Source organism: Scylla paramamosain, unplaced genomic scaffold, assembly GCF_035594125.1.
Source record: "Scylla paramamosain isolate STU-SP2022 unplaced genomic scaffold, ASM3559412v1 Contig66, whole genome shotgun sequence".
In the NCBI taxonomy this organism is placed as follows: Eukaryota; Metazoa; Arthropoda; class Malacostraca; order Decapoda; family Portunidae; genus Scylla; species Scylla paramamosain.
The window spans coordinates 250,005-267,183 of NW_026973731.1; the positions used below are offsets into that span (position 1 = coordinate 250,005).

Genomic DNA, 17,179 nt, shown 5'->3' on the forward strand with positions numbered 1-17,179 from the left:
TCCACACCTGGCTCACTCAACCCCACGTGCTTCATCGCTGTCTGTCTGTCACTCCTCCACACCTGGCTCACTCAACCCCACGTGCTTCATGGCTGTCTGTCTGTCACTCCTCCACACCTGGCTCACTCAACCCCACGTGCTTCATTGCTGTCTGTCTGTCACTCCTCCACACCTGGCTCACTCAACCCCACGTGCTTCATCACTTTGTCTGTCTGTCTGTCTGTCTGTCTGTCTCACTCCACACCTGGCTCACTCAACCTCACGTGCTTCATCGCTCTATCTGTCTCACTTCACATTCTTACATGCCATTCTAAACCCTCTCCATTTCTGACAATCATACTTCAGTCACTCTCAACTGTTCAAAAGCCCAACTAGTTTCCAAGCCGCTCTTTACTACCACCCTAACACACCTGTTCCCTCAACTGCTACTCCTAACATTCCACACCGCCACAATGTTGCCTCTCACTGCCGCAATGTTGCATATCTAGCTGTCTTCTACTGCTATTTTCATGGTAACTGCTCTTCTGATCTTGTTAACTGCATGCCTCCCCTCCTTCTGCGGCCTCGCTGCACAAGATTTTCTTCTTTCTCTCACCCCTATTCTGTCCACCTCTCTAATGCAAGAGTTAACCAGTATTCTCAATCATTCATCCCTTTCTCTGGTAAACTCTGGAACTCCCTGCCTGCTTCTGTATTTCCACCTTCCTATGACTTGAATTCCTTCAAGAGGGAGGTTTCAAGACACTTATTCATCAACTTTTGACCACTGCTTTGACCCTTTTATGGGACTGACATTTCAGTGGGCATATTTTTTTATTGGATTTTTGTTGCCCTTGGCCAGTGTCACTCCTACATAAAAAAAAAAAAAAAAAAAAAAAAAAAAAAAAAAAAAAAAAAAAAAAAAAACAGAAATTATATTAGAAATTATTAGAAATTAGATAAGTTACCTGAAATGTAATTAGATTGATCAGTTATTTTTCTGGCTGACATTGCTTTTGGAAGGTGGCACTTAAGATATGTGAATGCTGTATCTAGATATAAACAAACATTCACAAACACTCATTCCATTATGTGTCTGTCATTAGGCCCTCAAATAAACAACAAATTAAGTGAAAATTTCCCTTCCTGGCTTGCGCTCTTGTTGCTCTGAGTTGTAGCAGCAGTGACGTGTGGCACCCAGGATGAAGGTGTCTGCAGGGTGGTCTGTGTCAGGGTGATGATGGCACACAGCACCAGCAACACCATGACAGCTCAAGCATCCTGTTGAAATTATCACATTTTTAAATGGTGAAAGGTGAAGGAAAAAGCTGTCTCCATGGAATGTGGAAGTACACAACAACAACTCTGAAAGATTTCTTACAATAATAAGTCATCATTCATTGTATCCTTTTTTGTTGGCCACAAGATTATCATACAAATTTTCCATAGACATCTGCAAATTGGTACCTCTAGCTGTTATTAAATATGATATTAAGTTTGATGAATGTATTGATTTCATTTTACATGAAAGTTGTTGATTGCAAAAAAAAATAATAACCAAAATATATTTTGACTTTTACTTTACAATGCCTTAACTGTTTGCTTTTAAAAAATTATGTAGATTTATTTTCTCATTTTAAAACTTATAGTCTAGACAACTAACTGGCCTTAAATTTTTGTGATATACAAATAAAGTAAGAAAGAGAGCACATTTCACTAACACTCAAGGTGAAGTGTCCACCAATGATGGTGAAGGAGGTACACATGTAAACTCCAGTCTGACCAATGACCAACACAATTTGTCCAGCTGCATGTCTCCATCGGGCACAAACTCCACCTCCCGCATCTGTGTCATGCCCACCACCACCGTCACCGTGGCAACACTGAAAAGTGGAATCTTATCACTCACACTGTTACAAAAAATATACTCCAATATGTATATAAATGGATTACTATTCCCAATGTTAAAAATTCTTTAGCTAATCTTACTTTGATATTTTGCATCCAATATTAACTACAATTTTTTCCTATGACATTTTCCAACTACATTTAAAGCCTTTCACTGTGAAACAAAACAATTAGCAGCATCAGAAGCAATGCATGCAGTCTCCTTCATAACCATCTACAAGACGTAAAGTTGGCATTGAAAAAGAATACATTTTGCAATTTCTTCCCAGTTCTAAGACTGGATGTGGCTGTAGAATGAATAAAGATGTCTTGAGAGTGACTGGATCATTAAAATCCCCCATAATTATGCAATTATTAACGCAACAAATGTCCGCAATGAGGTCATAAAGTTTTTTTATCCATAGCAGGTGACTGGACTAGAGGATGATAGACGAGACCTAATGTTATTTTACAAGATTTATTTTCTACCTGGATGAAAGTGAAGTCTATATTAGCAATGGTTGGGGTCGGGAGTAAATGAGCATGAACATTGGCTTCCCTATGTGAAGGTGTTAATTTTCATATTTATTGAGAGAGAGAGAGAGAGAGAGAGAGAGAGAGAGAGAGAGAGAGAGAGAGAGAGAGAGAGAGAGAGAGAGAGAGAGAGAGAGAGAGAGAATCAAGCCATTTGAAGTACATTTTTAGTCCCTTTATTTACACCATATTCTCTCTCTCTCTCTCTCTCTCTCTCTCTCTCTCTCTCTCTCTCTCTCTCTCTCTCTCTCTCTCTCTCTCAATAAATATGAAAACTAACACATTAACATAGGGAAGCTAATTTTAAAGACTCCTTAAATGAAACAGTAGTCTGACCCCTTCTGCTCTCTCTCTCTCTCTCTCTCTCTCTCTCTCTCTCTCTCTCTCTCTCTCTCTCTCTCTCTCTCTCTCTCTCTTTCCACCTAAACACGTTAAGTATTTTGGCACATAAAGCTGTTGCTGTTGCCTTGTGTTTACAGCGTGGTCATTGACATCACACACTCTTGGTAGAGTGGCTATTTACACTAGCAAGAGTGTGTGATGTCAACGACCACGCTGTAAACACAAGGCAACAGCAACAGCTTGACGTGCCAAAATACTTAACGTGTTTAGGTGGAAAGTCCCTTACAGTAGCAGGACCTTGTCTTTGGAATAGTCTCCCGTCTGATGTACTTATGTCAAATTCTTGTAGCTCGTTTAAACGACGTCTGATGGCACACTTAAGACATCAACAATTTCAGTTGTAATTCTTTTAACTATTTTAAAGGTATTGTATTTCAAATGTTTAATTGTCTTTGCTTTAGTTTTAATTGCTTTTATATATATTCTTTTCTTTTCATGCAATGTTTTACAGTTTTACTCTAAATTATAATCTTTTAGTGATAAATTTTCATCTTTTAATTTGTACGCTTTTCTTGATCTATTGTATTTCACTTTTGTGTGTGTGTGTGTGTGTGTGTGTGTGTGTGTGTGTGTGTGTGTGTGTGTGTGTGTGTGTGTGCTATGCGTGTGTGTATGTGTATTTCATTGTGTATATGCGAGTATGTATATGTGTATACATGTATAAGTGTGTAATCGAATACATATGCATATAGTACTTACATCTAACTAGTTTTCTGTGTTAATAATCTCTATTTATAAGATGTTAAAGAATAACCATTGTATAATGGAAATAAATTCTGATTCTGATTCTGATTTTCTCTCTCTCTCTCTCTCTCTCTCTCTCTCTGGTGGAGTTGGCAAGGTACCATCTCTGTCCCCGCCATTGTCTCTCGTGACTTCAAGACGCCTCACTGTAACCTAACTTAATCTCACCTCACCTAAACTAACCTAACCTCACCTAATGTAATCTAACCAAACCTCACCTCACCTAACCTAATCTAACCTCACCTCACCTAACCTAACCTAACCTAATCTAACCTAACCTCACCTCCTCTCATCTAACCTAATAATTCCTCACCTAACGTAACTTAACTTCTTCACTTATGCTAGTTTAACCTAATGCAACCTTTGCTAACTCAATTACCTTAACTAACCTAAATTAATCTGCTATAACTTAACATGATCTAATGTAACCTATGTCATCCAAATCTTAGTTTCATCTAATCTAATCTAACCTATGCAAGTTAATGTAAATTCATCTAATATAACCTAAACTATGCTAGTCTAACCTATCCTTAACTTACCTAACCTAACTTAACCTAACCTAACCTTACTTAGCCTTACAATCTAACACACTTCAACTTACATAGCCTAGCCTAACCTAACCTAACCTAAACTATGCTAGTCTAACCTATCCTTAACTTACCTAACCTAACGCACTATCTTAACCTAACCTAACCTAACCTTACTTAGCCTTACAATCTAATACACTTCAACTTACATAGCCTAACCTACTAACTTAAAATACTAACTATAAATACTAATACTAACTTAATACTAACTTAAAACCTACCTATGCTTATATCACTTCTATATCCTCCTCCTCCTCCTCTTCCTCTTCCTCTTCCCTAACACAGTGACTCAGCGAAGCCAAGAAAACACGTAATTTCTGAATACTATCTTTAAGAGGTTCACCCAGTCAGCCCTCTTCCTCCTCCTCCTCTTTCCTGACCTCCATCCTCCCTTCTTTACTCACGTGTCTCTCCCTCCCTACACACACACACACACATACACACACACACAGAGGGTCTCACAAGGGTAATACACACACACACACCCAACCAGTCACCCACACCCACCCACATACATGTACACACGGACGCACACAGCCTGTCACCCTTACGTCAAACAGCTTACACCCTTCTATTCCCTGTCACTCATTCATCACACATACCCAGTCTCTCTCATCTTCTACTCTGTTAAATAACCAGTTAACACTCCCAGCCTACTCCCAGTCCCCCTAGCCGGCCGGTTACTCTCTCATTAGGAGCATGACCCTAAAAAACAAGTGACATAGGGCGGCGGTCAGAGAGAGGTAGCCTGGTCTGCCTACGGGAATCGAAAGCGTTTGTTTGGGTACGGTTTAAAGGGACGAAGGTTTAAAGGGACAGTCTCTGCGTGCGTGTGTTTGGTCAAATGCTGAATACTCACGCCTGGTTCGTCATATAGCCACATGGTCAGGCACAGATCACTCCTCCACGACACACACACATACAAACACACAAAAACACTAACTAGTAACTGTACCTTTAGTTTCGTCTGCTCTCAAAATATTCCTCCATTACTAATGTAACCCACATTCCCTAGTGGTATACTTTCCTCGGAACACCCATATTTTTAAGAGCTTTTTATCCACCATATATGTCTCGGTTAACTCTGATCTTGGCTGGAAATTAAACTATATTGTATCAGTGTGGCCATCTTGAGGTCCCGGATGAAATGGCGAGCTGGGATTGGCTGTTCACGACCCGTTGTCATGGTGATGGTAGATGCCATTCACTTGACAGCTCATATTTTCTCGCTATTGAAAGGAGTTTATTAGAGCGTAACTGAAGCGTGTAAAGGCATCATTCCGCACTATACTATTAAGATATTGTAGTTCTGAAGTGTTCCTAGGGTTAGTAGGCTTGGATAAGGAGTATAACACAATTTAGATGGTGTGAAGAGCGGATGTTTTCGCGCGAAATTCAAACAATTCCAGCCTCAGATATGATTACGTATGACTTAAGATATTGTAGTAAGAAAGTATCTATGGAGTTAATAAGCTTGGGTAAAGAGTATAGGGGAATTTAAAGGACGTTTAAGAGACGGAGTGTGAGGAGGTGTGTTAATGCGATTCAAGTAATTCCAACCTGTCTGAGTTGATTCCACAGAAGACTCTTAAGATATTATATTGCTGAGGTGTTCCTAGGGTTATTAAGATTGGGTAAAGAGTATAAGGGAATTTAAAGAGTGGATAAGGGAGGGAGTGGAGCGCTTTGATGTCATACAGACCAAAGCCAGGTTACAGAGGGGTTTTATCTTGTAAAGGGGACGGTTCGGTTTTCTTGACCGAGTGACGAGGGAGAAGAAAAAAAAAATAAGAAGAGACATCAGCCACTGAACCACAGGGAGAGCAGTGAAGGTCCTTTCTCACTGTTCCCTATATAAGACACCATACACTCTAGAACACCAGGCCAGAAATCAAGAAACACGTGCTATTACAATATAGGTGAAGCTTAAGGACACGTCAATAATTCAGCAGCAGACGATATTTCACAACTGCTCCACAAAACTTCTCGCAACGCAACCGGAATGTTTTAGAATGTTGTTCTTGTTCTGCTGTAGTTAAATGAATTACAGAATAAACAGGGAAGATAGATTTTTTTTCTTGTTACCCAGAAACATAAAAACGTACATAATTTCTACTAGAACCTGATAAAAATTAAGAAAGATAAGACGCCAGATCGTTTGAGGATACGAGTTTCTCTTCTGTTATATAAAAATTACAGAACAAACAAGAATAGATGGATTTTTGTGCTAGTCATGAAAATGCCTTTGAAAACCTAAATAACAGACCAGAACATGATAAAAGTTCAGATAAAACGCGGGAAGATATGATAACACGGATTCCTGTTGTGTAATAAGTTGAATTACATAAGAAACACGTAGAGCTGGATTATTTTTTTCCCTAGTCACGAAAATACCTCTGAAAACCTAAATAGATCTCTAATTTATAAAAGTTAAGTAAGAAGCTGAACCATTTGGTAACACGAATTTCTGCTCTGTACTAAACTGCATTACAAAACAAAAACAGTAGCTAATATCGAATACATCACATCATATTTTATTTCCCAAATCACGCGTGGCAGCTTTCTATCTTATTAGCAATGCCAGTGTGTTCACCAAAGGCCGTGATTCTGTTGGTGAGTGACAGGGAGAACAGAACGTCTACACAACTACAGGGACTTGAGGTGGCTGGGATAACAAGTGAGGGCAAGACAGCGTCCTTCCCCCTCTTGGCCACTGCACACACTGAATGACCAGGAGCTATCGTAATAATTCCATAGCAGAAACTCCTACACAGCGACGCATTTCCTTCAATAAACCGCTAACCACTGAAAAATAACCCTTCTAAACTCCACACGTGTAAACAAATAAACTAATCTATCTGTTATTGCTAATATTTGAGCGTCATTCACTTCAGAACATTAAAAAACATAAACAATGCCGGCGTGCTCTAGACAGTGGCGGCCTGGCTAACTCAGGCTAACTCTAATAACGTTTCATTTTGGCTCAAGGCATCTTAGCTTCCCTCGGCTCTTTTTTCGCTCCCCAGTCTTTGTTCTCCCCTCAGGCAAGCCTCATATGCTCCCCTGCCACGAATGCTGCAAGAAATATCGCCAGTCAGTGATGGGAAAAAGTGCTGAGAAATAGACGTACCATCTTAACTTGTGTACTCATCTCATATTATCGTTTATTTATTTTTTTTATTTTGTTATATAAGGAAACTGCATCTTGGTTCATGAGTTTTGAGTTTTGTTGACTGTACACTATGATTCTTGTGGTCTTGTCTTATTATTTCACGAGCTATGTCAACAGAAGAATAAATATGATTTTCTTTTTTATTTATTTTTTCTTGAAACAGTAATCGGGGTGAGTCAAAACGCATGGAAATCTATCAGTCTCAAAATTAATAACATGCGAATTAACGTAAATTTATTCTTTGCATTCTGAAAGATCTATAAAAAGTAAAAACTTGTCCTGAAATCAATTTGAAATGCGCCTTATTGCAAATTTATTATATTCTGAGCCAGCCAGAAAAGAGTCCTCGCTGGTGGCACGTGAGCAATGAGTAAATATGAGGTACATTAAGGTTTCCATCAGTTCACCTGTTGGTTCCTGTCACATTCAGGCCCGATAAAATTTCAAGGACTATGTAGTGGTGTGTGTGAGTGTATTTATGTTTTATGAGGATATCATTGAATGTATGTTTATAGTTGTGTGTATGGCTTGGCTTAGAAAGTTTAATCTCTCTCTCTCTCTCTCTCTCTCTCTCTCTCTCTCTGTGTGTGTGTGTGTGTGTGTGTTTGTGTGTGTTCCGTTTTTCCTACTTTTGTATCTAACTTTTTTATCATTATTCCCTCCCGTTATACTCTCTCTCTCTCTCTCTCTCTCTCTCTCTCTCTCTCTCTCTCTCTGTGTGTGTGTGTGTGTGTGTGTGTGTGTGTGTGTGTTCCGTTTTTCCTACTTTTGTATCTAACTTTTTTATCATTATTCCCTCCCGTTATACTCTCTCTCTCTCTCTCTCTCTCTCTCTCTCTCTCTGTTAGTAAATATTCTCCCTACGTGTCACTCTGGCGGTGGTGGTGGTGGTGATGGTGATGGTGGTGGTGGTTGTGTTGAAGAAAACAATGGAATGCAGGGAGGAGTGTGTAAACATGTCTAGCCCAGGAACACAGTGGACACCCATAGCCTAGTTAGCAAAAGAGTTCACTGACCCCTACCACTGAACGCCCTTATAGTATCTTAATATAAAGCCTTCCTATCTTAATGTCCTTAACCTTAATGTCTAGCCCAGGAACACAGTGGACACCCATAGCCTAGTTAGCAAGAGTTCACTGACCCCTACCACTGAACGCCCTTATAGTATCTTAATATAGAGCCTTCCTTTCTTAAACCGTGGAAGGATGGAACTGAAAGGGTAACAAACGTATATCGACTTTTTTTATGACTTTTTCTCCTTAATTAATGGAAGGAGAGAAGTAAAAGGTTAAGAAATACGTGAGCTAAGATAAACTGATGCTTTTTCTTTTCTTCTTTAATGCATTCTTTCACGCCAACATGCATTTCACCCCGTTAATTACGGTTCTAGTGTTTACGTTAATTGGAAGGAGAAATATTGGCCAGAATTCGGTGTTTTTTTCGTTCCCTGTTTAAATGTACGGTTCATTTTTCTCATTGTGTCTTTTTTTTGTGATATCTGAACACTGGTGACGCAACATTCACTCCTTATGAATCTGAAGGAAGCATCACGTCACGTAAACTGCTGATATCTCTTTATGGTTCCTTAGGTAAATACGAGCAAGATAAACTAATGTAACGCCACCCCCCTCCCTCCGGTTCCCCCCTCCTCCCTCCTCCTCACCGGTCCGATCAGAGCTCTAATGAGACGAGGCAAAGATCTTCACGGTGAAGAAGAAAGGAAGAGGAAGAGAGAAGAGGTGAAGCACGCACACACAATAGAAAAAAAGAAAACATTTTTGATTGGTAGTGGTTCTCGCCTTCATCGTCATGGCCAGAGGGTAGGGAGAGGTTAATGATCACACAGTACCTAGTGTGGCTTTATTAGGAGGAACGAAAAATATAAAAATAGCAAAAAATAATTAAATGAATAATACTGATGGGATTCTTTGGGTTGACTGACCGACTATGACACTTGAAATTCTGGTATGGCATATACACTTATACTCCGTTACTTAACACTACGAATACACAAGAAAATAATTACTTTTATAACTCCTCAAGAGCACCATTCATTCTGGGCACCGTTATATCCCTAAATAACGTCACAGCCTTCCTCCATCACTTCTCTACGGCAATAATATTGCTCACAACACATTCACAGTAGATTATATTTGACTAAAGAAACATTACATGGCTAACGCTTTCCCAAGACTGTGGCCTGTCTCCACGTGGGACCAACACTGGCTATTTTATCTGTTGCCAGAGGGAAGGGAGACGCCATTCTGTCAACACGTACAGTCACTATATCTTCACTAGAGACATGGATAATAAACATGAACAGTAATATTCACTTCTAAATAAAAGAAAAATCAAATATTTCAGAGCTACGAGACCCACCTGTTGCCAGAGGGAAGGGAGACGCCATTCTGTCAACACGTACAGTCACTATATCTTCACTAGAGACATGAATAATAAACATGAACACAGTAATATTCACTTCTAAATAAAAGAAAAATCAAATATTTCAGAGCTACGAGACCCACCTGTTGCCAGAGGGAAGGGAGACGCCATTTTGTGCTCTCTCCCTCAACACCCACAGGCATCTGAAGTTATTGGAACCTTAGCTAGTTCTCTCTCTCTCTCTTCTTTCACAAATAATTTTACTGAACCGTGAGTTTAAATAAAAATGCAGGAATAATTGGCTAGCAAGGTGAGCATATAGGCTGGACATTAGTTGAAGTTAATAATTGAATTCTAAATTACTAACATATTTTATAAGCTAGGGTATGATACCTTATGAGTTACTGGTAGGCTGACGCAACATGATGTAATTCTATTATTCGTATTACCATTGATTAGAGAAAACTACAGTTGAAATAAGTAAAGACTATTTATAATAAATGTTTCAAGACTTTTAAATCACTCCCACGAATACACGCCTTATAAAAATACTTTTTTCATATAATCACTAAACCTTTAATTACCGCTATTATCCTCCTCTTCACCGCAAGCTACAAAAGAAAACAATTATTGGGGAGACTCAAAGAAACTCACTAGCTCTGCCCTTGGACTGCTATCATCCTTCAACATTGAGAGTACTATGAGAACTGCTGGTATGGACAGAGGAAATGAGAGAATAGGACATTAATTTAGTTTTCCATAAGCTATAGAACTGTTGAAGAGGCTGGTACAAAAATGAGAGCCTAAAATGTCATAGGTGGTTACAGGACAAGTTGCCTACAAAAGGTTATATTAACAGATACACTATTTGATAAGCTGACAGTGTTTCTGAATTCATATGAGAAAATAGTAATAAGTGATAATTTACCTAACTGCATTGGTGATAAATGAAGGCGTTGAGGCAAACGTCAGGGTGTGTGAGGTAAGGTGGACACACAGGGAGCAGGAATGACAATACTGGTGTGGTAAACTGCTTCATTAATTCCACTCTCATCAAATGATTACCTCTTGCACAATTACAGTTCCTTCAAAACCAAAAACACCAGCTTGATAAATTGCAATCAATGTTTCAAATTCATACCTCTTGCACTTACACTTCCTTCAAAACCAAAAACACCAGCTTGATAAATTGCAACCAATGTTTCAAATTCATCTTAACCTCAATTATATACAAAAATTGAAAAAGAAAAAAATACTTGCTTTTATAACCTTTACATACATACACATTCAAGAAATTTTCATTATGTATTCAAACTCATAACATTTTGTGTAGTAATATTTAAACAGCTGACCATCCCAGGACTCAGCTCCAGCCAGTTGTGTTTGAGGAGAAAGTTTCAACCAGAAGAGAAATTAAGGTACTGAGATTCCAGCCAGAAGTCACCAGAACCTAACCAAGGGCCAGGTTCTAGGGCTTCCTTACCTGCTCACATTAAACCAAGTGGTGAGACTGACTGCTAAACTAGAGTACAGCTTTCATTTAACCCATAAAGAGTGGGTACCTTTAAATAAATAGATGAGTTAAATACCTTAAACATCTGAAACTGGATGCCATTTTTGTCAGGAAGCTAAATAAGTGTTGATGTGATGAGTTCGCACACTTTTGTTTTCAGTAAGTAGGGCTTGTCTGTCACTGTCCCATCACCACAGCCCTCTCATCACCCACTCCACTCCACAGCAGAACACTAGATGAGTGATCTGACACAAGCAGGAATGAGTGACTGACCCCTTCTCCTGTGCCTGTCTTTCACAATCAGCTGCATTTCATTTGCATTCATGGCAGGCTCAGCACCGACCATTTACAAGGAGCACCCACACTTCATGGGCTAAGTAAATAAATGGGAAAAGAAAGTACGTCAAAATCATAAATAAGAATTCCATTAAATGTCAGTCTTCTAACTCTGGCACTAAGTAACAGAGCTGGAACAAAATAAAGGTAAACACTGGACTGGAAGAATTTACACGTGGAAAAATTGAATTCCACGTCACTCGTCAGACTGCAACATTTAGCACAGACCATCACTTCCCTTCCACAGGAGTTTTGTAAGCCACTCAGGCCCTGCCCCTCCAGTTCAGTACATTCCCTGCCTTCAGCAAGCAGCAACATACAAGACAACACTCACAGACAGGACTTCAGGTTAAAATACTATGTAGCTACCTATCTACTTTGTCATTATCGCGTAGCAGACTCTACAGCCACGTGTGCGAGGGACCGCCTGCCCCGCACACCGCCGCCAGTACCCAGGCAGATACTACTTCCATTAAGCGGAGATCTCAAAGGTGGATTCTACCCCGTACAGTCCCAGTATTGCTGTGTTGGCCAGGAAGAACTTGGCTTTCTTCACATTTGTCCCTGCAAGTAAAGAAAATTCCACTTAGCACAAGTCCAGTCAGTGATCAAGATAAGGGGACTAAATGTTGCAGCAGGCTAAAGAATATTCCTGCAAAAAATGAGTAATGTAGTGAAAGATAAGACTTAACATCTGCATCTTCAGTCAAGTGATGATTAAAACTTGCTTTATTTTCTCCTTCAGAATAATCAACATAATTTCATTGTGAGGGAGTTCCAAGGCTGTACAGGATATCAGAGTATCCTTGCTTGGTGACTGAAATATATTCCTAGTAACTATGGGTTAAGATATGCTGCTGCAGAGACCTCCAAGTTCAACTGTTCTATGTGAGACTGTACCCAAAACACAGAGATGGGTTTTGTTGCCTTGAGATGCCACCTGGTACTACAGAAGCTTCTTATTTTGTCTTGTCAGACTCACCTGGTCAGTCTACAACTCACCCTTGCCTGAGAACTCCTTGCCATCGATGTCGGCGGTGACGGTGAAGAAAGACTTGTTATCCCTGGTGGTCTGGTTAGTGTTGTACAGCAGGCCAGGCTTCATCTGGTGCAGCACCATCACGGGGTGCATGGACGCCGCACCTTCTGGGACCCGCTTGGCCGGATTGGGAACTTTCACAGGTTCAGTTGACTGGAATGGAAAGTTTGATTCTGCTTTCATTGGCTCGGTTAACTGAAAGAAATAAAATACAAAAGAAGCTTGATATGGCAAGGCATGGACAGTTCATGTGTACATTACCATCAGCTATACTTCACTATGTTCATGGTCATATTCTGACAAATTCACGAGTGTTTCTCCTTCTAATCTCACTGTGTTTCTCCTTCTAATCTCACTATCTATACTCTCAATTCTTTACTGATTATAAAAACACAATGAAATGGCTGCCACTTTCTTGCTGCCCCAGATGCCGCCACCATCACAACCTGGTGTGGTGTGAAGGCTCCACTCAAGCACTCACTGCTCAGGCCACTCTGTGATTGGCACACACTACACACGTGCCAAGCAACACAACAGAAGGAAGACCCTCCCCACACCCTCCCACCCATGAGCCAAGCACACCAACGGTCACACCACCCAGCGGCTACACCTTCACCTGTGGTGCCTGTGCCACACACCTGCCATGCAGCACCACCACCACCACCACCACACCCTGAACCACAGTTATCTGCTAGCCATCCCTGTCCCTTTCCCAAGTTCCCTAGCAGCCAATCCCAAGTCACACCCACCTTGGGATCCACAGCCGGGGTGTTTATTGGGGGCACGGCCTCCCAGGTGGGCACAGATGGCCTCCGTGAAGGCAGCTGCCTGGGGACTCTCCTCCTTGACGGCCGCTGTGGGGCCGCCATCCCCCCTGGTGAGGATTGTGCACGCCAGGGAGGGAGGGAGGGAGAGACGGAGGAGTGTGGGGAGGCCCCACACTCCTCCGTGGCCTCATGGCAGTTACAGATTGTGTTAATGTTAATTTCACTGATGATTTGTTAGAATGTTGATATTGGAGATTTTAGAGTTTTCTAAATTGAGCCTTAAAATATAAGAGGGCTGAATGCCCCACATGAGCCTTGACTAGCCAGACTGCAGCAGTGCAGGGCAGTAGGTGGTGGTGGGACCCACAGCTCTGCAGTGTTAAGTAGCAGTGTGTTAAGGACTGAGTAGCTCTGACATTGCAGGTATGAAAGCCTTCCTGAGCCAGCCCGTCGGCCCCAGGGTGGCCCAGGGGGTCTTGTCTTCCTCCTGGTTCTCTGGTGTGGTGACGGGCGGCTTCAAGAAGCCGATCAGCGCCGCCTCAGCTGCTGCCTGCTTGGCCAGCTGCTTTGAAGACCCAAACCCTCGGTACTTCTGCCCGTCAACCTGAGGAGAGGCAGCATTCAAGGGGCGGCTCCCCTCACCCAGGGCGACACATTCGGCACGGCAGTGTTTCATGAACAAACTCAGGAGTGAGGCATTAGCAAGCAAGAAAGGCAAAAAAGTAAAATAGCTCAACATATCCTCAGTCTATTTTTTGTCCCATACCGCACCAGGTACCTCCACCAGATATGCAAAATGGCTGGCAAACGCCTCCCTCCTGTTCCATGGTGTAGGTGACGCCCGGCCGCAGCTCATTCAGGCACACGATGGCATTCTTGGGCTGCACGTACCTGCGGACCTTGAGGTTCTTGGCTCCTGGCACCTTCTTTCTGTTGACCTTGATGCCTGCCACCACACATTAATTGAAAGGTTGCAACACACTTGCCACTGAAATAAGAAAACCAACCTGCCTCAGCCTGCTGGCAAACATGTGATACGGGACACAAGGGAGAGAGAGAGAGCTTTGAGCCGAGTGGAGCCGCCAGCGGGCATCCATCACCTCCCTGCTGGATGCCAAGGTGTGCCTCATGCCAGATCACCCCTCAAATTTTGCTGGAATGACTGGTTAGGGTTCAGTGCGGCCTGTACTTCCCACCTCAGTCAGACATCCATGACGAGTGTGGGCAACACGCTTCAATTAATTAAAGTCTCTGAAAATGTCTCTACGACTGTTAAGTATACACCCAGGCTCATGTATGGCACCGTTAGAAGAGTCTTTTGATAACTCTGTGTGGTTGGTGAAGACACTGTAAAAGCTTGTGACTTTGCCAATGTAGGAAGTTACCACAAGATTCTTCACTGGGTTTCTGGAGTGCTACAATTAACTAAAGTCATGAGGAGACATAACAGGTGAGGGGACCAAAGCCGGCCCTGCGCGGCCAGCAAGCTAGCTCGCTGTCAAAACAAAGAAGAGCTCTGGTGAATACACTGCTAAAGAAAAAACATCCATCAAAACACTTTTATCACATTAACTTGTAATAAAAATAAAACTCAAGTTGTGTGATGGTAGACAAGATGCATGGACGCTGGGAGGCCTTCAGCAAAGTGAAGAGAACAGTCACATCCTTCACACCATTACCTTTTCATCACATTACTTTCACTGCTGTTATAAACCATTAAATCTTATCCACCTTGAAATGCAAGCCGTCCTCTCTGCTCTAAACACACACCCAGCAGTCCACACACCACAACAAAGGAGTGAGCACAGAACAGTCCCAGTGAGGGAGAACACAAGATATGGAGGCAAGGCAAGAGTTGGACCACTACCACTGACACAGCTACATTACTGCACCAGGGAACTAGTCACAGAGGGCCAAGTACAGCTCACTGGGCTCTTAGGGGAGGACTTCAACAGGTGATGGTGGGAATGGACATCACCCTCACCTAGCTAAGAATTTAAAGAGTTCCTATTTATCTTCCTTATCGGAATATCTTTCACTACATTGCTTGAATCTTTCAGCCTGGAGTTAGCTATAAGGGCATTTCTTCTAGCACTGTTTTGTGGTTAGGTTAATATTATGATAATGGAGAGAAAGCATAATTTACTTGGGAAGCTGCCTTTATAACAAGCTGTAAGATGCAAGGGGGTGGGGAGCAAAGGAACACAAAGATACCAAACCTTGTCAACTTTACGGGAAGAAAAGAAAATTGTACGTCTAACTCCATTCCCCTTCAACTTTCAAATCAACTCCTGGCAACTCATTCATCATCATCGTCAACATTCTATTTGTCCCCATCTCTCTCATTTCTTCCAGTAATCAATTTTAAGGTCATTTGCAACAAGGGTACCCACTCACAACACTTCCCAGGACAAGGACACCAGCACAGGAGCAACACCAGGAACCACAACACCTGATCTAAATTATGAACCTAACATAGTACGAAAAACTCATATATGGCTTCATACACCATCCTCCCTACCTCCAGGCTTCTCCCAGGGGCACTTGCGGGTCTCTGCCTGCCGTTCCCCCCCTCCTGCACTGAGGCATCACTGTCGGACACCATCACATGGGACTGTTGGGGAGAGAGTCACATAGAGAATGGAGTCTAAACTAAAACCTAACAAAATTAAACACAATCTAAATCAAATACAAGACCACTGCCATCATTCTAACACTGCCGTCCCATGTTCCTCTCATCCCTCACCTCCTGTCCCTCCATTTTCATGTCCATATCAGGTGCATGCATGTCTGTGTTGCGGTGGTTGTCCTGGCCAGCCATGTCCGAGCTGTTCTGGTAGAAGTCGGCTGGGAATGCGTCCACGGCAGGCTCAGGCACAGCTGTACGCCAGTTTCCACCCGCGACCCTGAAGTATATAGGTGAAAGGAAAAAAATAAAGGAATAGAGAGAGAAGGAGAAAGGAAAAACATGAATGAAATTGAGATGAGAAAAAAAAAACAAGGGAAAAAAAAATGAATGAAGCAAAGAAAATAAAGTACATAACACATAAGAAAATTCCCACTATTTGCCATCTTCTTCATAAATCAACACACACACACACACACACACACACTACACACACACACACACACACACATACACACACCCAGAAACATCTCTCAATGTCTCTGTTTGTCTCTTTCTCTCTCCATCTCTGTTACTTTATCCCTGTCTCTGTCTGTCTCTCTGTCAGTGTATGCCTCTTGGTCTGTCTAACCCTGCCTCTGTCTATCTCTCTCTCTGTCAATGTATGCCTCTCTCTCTCTCTGTCTGTCTAAAACTCTCTCTCTCTCTCTCTGCATCTCTGTCAGTCTATCCCTCCCTCTCTCTCTGTCTGTCTGTCTGTCTGTCTGTCTGTCTCACAAATACTCACACACACTCACTTGGTTGGCAGGTTGATCCTCTATCCACGTGGAAGTCCCTGTAACAAAAAACACCTGTCTATTTTCACCTGTCATCCCCATCCATAAATCTGACTGTCTTCTTTTAAGGCTCTCTAATGACTCAGCAATACAGGAGCTTTGAAAGATGGTTACACACATTTGAGTGAAGTGTGGAATAAAGGCTGAGGATTTAAAAGATGGTTTGACAATATTTGAGTGATGTGTGAATAAAGGGTGAGGAAGGTGTCTTCATAAAAAGAGAAATTATTGAATATTCTGTGCAAGAATTGAGATGAAAAACTACCTTGAGAAAGTACATTACCTTCATGAAACAGACCAATTATTGAATATTCTGTGCAAGAACTGAGATGAAAAACTACCTTCCTCCTCGTCTTCTTCACAAACAATGCAGTC

General features: G+C 41.7%; 1 protein-coding gene across 1 annotated transcript; it reads right to left on the minus strand.

The window, feature by feature from the left end:
- Positions 1-861: 861 nt before the first annotated feature.
- LOC135098493 (double-stranded RNA-specific editase 1-like) lies at positions 862-16,235 on the minus strand. Its single transcript, XM_064000895.1, has 6 exons — positions 16,089-16,235; positions 15,864-15,956; positions 12,539-12,728; positions 9,685-12,100; positions 1,701-1,862; positions 862-1,260 (listed from the first exon to the last, which is right to left on the minus strand). Exons 1-4 carry the CDS (start codon positions 16,161-16,163, stop codon positions 12,009-12,011), a joined length of 450 nt encoding a protein of 149 aa, XP_063856965.1. The 5' UTR covers positions 16,164-16,235; the 3' UTR covers positions 862-1,260; positions 1,701-1,862; positions 9,685-12,008.
- Positions 16,236-17,179: the final 944 nt, after the last annotated feature.